Genomic DNA, 5,447 nt, shown 5'->3' with positions numbered 1-5,447 from the left:
TTATGTTATTTCAATCCTTAATTGATTAGCGGAATTATGTAGAGGATCTTCAGAATCGATCATTTGGATATTTTCCGTCGACTTTTGTTTGGCATCTTCAATAGAATTACTTGGATGGGCAATCTCAACATCTTTGTGCGCCTTTCCAATATCACTCGGTTCCACTAAAACATATGGCTCATCTATAATGGTATTTGAGTTTGAACCGCCTTTTATTTCGTCGGTTGGGAACTCTTGATTAGGATTCGAGCTTTCCTAAAAAGAAACCGAAATGTAAGATGACATTAGAGATTTGTAGCATAATATATAAGCACATTTAGAAACATAACTAACCTGTTCGATCTTGATACTAATGGAACTATCTATTCCATTTCTATGTTCACCAAATTCTCTCATTTCTCCGGGTTGTAGGGCTTTGAAGTTTATGGCATCATGATCAAGACTCGAGGTTGACAAAGTTGAGAGATTTGCTTGCAACACCGACTTTGGAGATGGGACTGGACCTAGTATGATTCGTTGCTCGATCTCCGGGTCTAAAAACTGTGAAGTTGATGCTATGCATTCGTTTATCCTGGGACTACACTCAAGAGTGTCATCCCTAGATAGACGATTTGCTAATCGTTCCTTCAAAATTGTTGTAGTCTGAGATGCTTTCGGAGTTGTAAGTTTACGCATTGATTCCATGAACATATCATCCGTGTTTTCTTCGTCACTAGAGTTTTGATTCATTGGACTCTTTTCACTCGTGGACAGCTTCGTGTATATGTTGTCTTCTCCATCCGAGACGTCATACATGGCCTTGGCAAAGATAATGCGTCTTTTTGTTAGTATGAACAATAAAGTTTGAATTTCATGGGCATCGCAATAAAATTTGTCGTGATGGATAAAGAAAACATACATGTTGGACGTCACGATCTTCTTCCTTTTCCGATTTGATACTCGTCAAATCTTGCCCAACTATATCGTCGGCTTTGTGGTTCAATATGCTTGAAAATCCAACATCAATAATGTCTTGGTTGCTAACTTCATGCACCTCTCTTGACCTTGACTCGTTCTCTTCGATATTGTTAAGATGAGAAGAGGCCACCCACCCCAATTCGTTGTTGCCTCTTCCCATTTCTATGTCACGTTTGTATTTTGAATGTAGACTTGTTTCACGGCTCGTTCCTTCGACCTCCACTTTCATTGGCATCTCGTTTTCTAACCAAGATGAACCGTTAGAAGAGTAAGTTGGACAATTCATCGACTACCTTTTAAATTAGACGCAAATTTTGATCAATACTATGTAACAAAATTCATGCTATAGTTTAATTACCTGCCTCGTTCATTAATGGTATGCATGGAGAAGTTTCTTCGTCGTAACAACTATTAAGATGTCGTTGTTGATCGTAACTAGTCGGGCTGGGTAAAAATGAGCTGAGGTTAAAACTATCGCCCCTTCGAAAAGTCGCGTTCCCACTTTTTTCTTCATTTGTATCGTATGGAATTAGAAAAGGGTTATGCATGGGCAATAAAACCGAAGGAGCGGAGCCGGGGGTTGGCGAAACGAAAGCGGGGTTGTGGGAAAGAAGAGGATTGGCTTTTGGAATATGGATAGAACCAATGTTTGGTGAATTGTTCTTTCCCATGTTCAATAAGGTGTTTCTCACTTGCATGCTCAACAATTTTCTGGCTCTTCTCTTAGCCGTTAGAGATTCTAATCTCCTATTTCTTTCCATCTCCGAAAGAAGAAGATTCTTGAGATCCATTTTACCCTCTGATCTTAAACGATCGTCAGAATGCTGAACACTTTGTTCCGCTCCCATCTTATTGAACTCTTTCGAGCCACCGACATTGTGTCTGAGCATTGGTGCCAACCTCTCGTAGGAAGAAGGAGAAAAGGTCTCGCGATGATTCACCCCTCGAGTCTCTTTCGTGTCGTCGTTGTTTTCCTCCTCTGAGGTCTTATCGAAAATGTTCTTATAATCATTTTCTCTTGTTGAGTCATAATTGACATTTTGTCGTGTAAATGAATTTTCATGTTGTAACGTCTTTTTTGTTTCTACAACAACTGGTAATTCACATATAGATGTGTTCTTCGCACTTCTTCCGTCAAGAAGGAGGATCGTAGAAACAACTATGGTGACAAAAATAGGAAATGAATGGAACACAAATACGACGATACCAGGAAGAAACAAGTCGAAGAAGAGGAGGCAAATGAAGGCGAAAAAGACAAGCGGGTATTGCCTAACAAAAGTTAGACAAGAATATGCTACAAGAGACGCAACTTCTTGAAGAAAGAATTGAATATCATTAGCATCAATACCCATCCTTAAATTTCTAAAAAAATGGGGGAGAGTTCGGAGAAAAATATGAGGATGAAATCCATATAGCAATAGTAGTGTGATGAAAACAAAAATTAGAATAGCAATCAAAGGAAAATTGGGGGGAGTTTGTTGTGCTTAATTTACCCATAATCCCATATCAAAGGAAACCAAACAAATGGTTTGTTTTATTTCATAATATTTCTGCGGCTGACATTAATACTAGATTCTGTAATTTAGGTGGTTGGGGTTTTGAGATAAAGTTTTTGTAAGGCTAAATAAGGTGTCCCACCAAACAACAAGACCATGCTAAATGCAAGCATGATTTAATGCCGACAATTTTAATTTTCTTTTTTTTAGATTAAACTTGTCAACTAAAGATTCTAGAAAGAAAAAAAATACTCACTACATTAGTAATATTTAAGACCATTAACATTTTCCATTTTAAGATATTATATATTAACTTAATTGATCTTCCATGTTTATGGTTGTGAGTATTTTCTTTTTGGACTTGTTGGGTGGTTATTTTGATGTGGTTTAATTAGTTCTTTTTATAATTTAGGATTAATTTATTCATAATTGTGATGATTTTTACTGGTGTTTCACCATCTTGTTTGTGACTTGCAAAAATTATGGGTAAAAACTATTTATTAAACTAAAATAACATCTCCAAAATAAATAAACAAAACACTCTTGTCCATAACTAACTAAGACAATAGAAGTTTGTATAATAGGTACATAATATAGAAATGTATAAATTAAGGGTGAAATTATTTATAATTTGTATTAATATAAAACTATTCCTCAAATACATTCATAAAAAAATAGGTGATTGAAACTACTTTAAATAAGAAATTAAAAATACAACCAAATATTTTTAATCTTAACTAAGTTTATTAAATATAATAAAATGTTTTAATTATATTTTGCTACATTTATTGTAACAGTTGGATATGGAGAGTCAATTGAAAATAAGATATAGGTTACTTGTACAAATTGTTATTTCTTTTTTATTAAAGAAAATATTTAAATGGGCCAAGAAGTAGATTTCTTCATCTTTCTAACTTTTAGATTGTATTTTTTTTATTAAGCTCATAATTATGTGAAGTATTTTCTTCACTATAAAATATTTATTTAGAACATTAATGGTAAGCATTTGTAAATCATCATATCCTTATAATTACATTGTATGAGATGATACTTATTCCCCCCATTACAATTTTTTATTTTATTTTCTTACTGTGAATGAAATATATGACATTAATATTAAATTGCGGTTTATACTAAACTAATTACAAATATATTCACTTAAATTGGGGAGGGATAAGTAATCAAATATGTAGATATTTTTTGAGGACATAATAATATATTAATTAAAAAATAGTTATTGGCAATAATTGTTTGTAAATATTTTCTTTAGATAAACCCTCAAACAATATATATTTATCATAAAGCTCCGTCACTTTATCTAATTTTTAAAAATTAGTAGAACCTCTATAAAATTATAATATAACAATGATCTATTATTAACAAGAGTGATCAGATTCACTCAGCATTAAAATAAAAAATGATGTTGAAATGAGAATAGAGATAGTTCACACTTTCCATATATATATATACCAAATGATTAAACTTATTAATTTTTTTGAAAGATCAACAATATAAACTATTTAATCATTAACAAAAACATATGTAAAATGTGAATAAAAATATATAAACACAAAGAAAAAAGTCACCAGAAGTCGAATTGAATGATTTAAATTGACTATATATGTTATGAAGGACTTGGTAAAATGAAGCTCATCCTTTAAAGAAAAAAAGTTATTTATTATTTTTGTTTATGGTTAAAATTTGATCATATCTGTAATTTCTTACAAAAATTTTTTAATAAAATTATTGTTTGTCTAATTATAAAAAAAATATATAATTTATCATTTACTTGTTTTATCCAAAATTTTAATTTATTTTTTAAATTTATCCCAATTTTTTTTTCAAACCCATCATAACTCAAAATTCGTTCATGTAGGTTATACATATTACATATAATTGTTAAATAAGTGAAAAATATAAAATTTATCTAAAATATTAAGAATTTACTTAAAATTATTATTATTTATATATATAATTAAATATAAATTATTAATAAGTAAACAATACTTATTATTAAAAGAGTAGGTTTAAGATATTAAAATATTATGGGTTCGATTCAAACTAAAAGTGCTTTAAATGAAAGCGGGAGACCCCGAGACTATTGGTGTCATGTTAGTTATCCTTAAATAATATTTACAAAATTGATATATTAATTAGTTAATTTAAATAAATAATAATTTTTTATTTATAAATTTATAAATATAAGTTCATTTATTTTCTTATATAATTATATAAAATCATAAATTGAAATTATTTAAAATTACCTAAAATCTTAAATATCTTAAATTGTAAAATTTATTTAATTTAATTTATTTAAAGACAACTCTCGTTTTATAGGGAAATTTGAGGAAATGACCCCACTTATAGGCTTAATAGTCGATAGGCTTAATAGTCGATAGTGCGGGGCATAAATTAAATAGCGCTGGTGACTCTTTTTTTTTAATGACAATTATACCCTTGCGTAACCGGAATTTTTTTTTTTTTAAAATTTTTTTTCGTCTCGCGGTTGCGTGACGCAATTGGGGCATTTTCGTCCAAAAAAAATAATAATTAAAATTTTTTGAAAAATAAAAAAATAAAAAATTGCGTCACGCAAGGTTGCGTGACGCAACTGGAACATTTTCGTCCAAAAACAGTAAAAAGGTTCACCAACGCTTTTATTTTTTTTAATCTCTGCACTTTCCACCTTTTACCCTTCTTACAGTCATCTGCTCAAATTTCCCTGTTTTATACTATACACTGAATCGATTCAAAATTATAAACCTATCGTTTCCAAGCAGAAAACAGAGAGTTATGCCTCTCAAATTATATTTTACACCCAAAAGTAAACTGCAAAAGTTGTTTTGATATTTTTTATAAGTTTGAGGTGTAATATGAAATCTTTACAAGATTTGATGACTAAAACAATCTGTATTTACTAGCATCGTGTTCAGCATTAACACCGACCTGGCACGCAGTAAGGTGGGTTCTCTCTCTTTGTCTCTGTGTGTTGCG

General features: G+C 30.7%; 1 protein-coding gene across 1 annotated transcript; it reads right to left on the bottom strand.

Moving 5' to 3' along the window:
• LOC124943539 lies at positions 1 to 2,309 on the bottom strand. Its single transcript, XM_047484037.1, has 4 exons — positions 1,316 to 2,309; positions 899 to 1,200; positions 334 to 798; positions 1 to 255 (listed from the first exon to the last, which is right to left on the bottom strand). Exons 1-4 carry the CDS (start codon positions 2,307 to 2,309, stop codon positions 1 to 3), a joined length of 2,016 nt encoding a protein of 671 aa, XP_047339993.1.
• Positions 2,310 to 5,447: the final 3,138 nt, after the last annotated feature.

This window comes from Impatiens glandulifera, chromosome 6, assembly GCF_907164915.1.
Source record: "Impatiens glandulifera chromosome 6, dImpGla2.1, whole genome shotgun sequence".
Lineage (NCBI taxonomy): Eukaryota > Viridiplantae > Streptophyta > Magnoliopsida > Ericales > Balsaminaceae > Impatiens > Impatiens glandulifera.
Note: the sequence above shows the minus strand (reverse complement) of the source record. Positions and strands in the feature narration are given on the sequence as shown.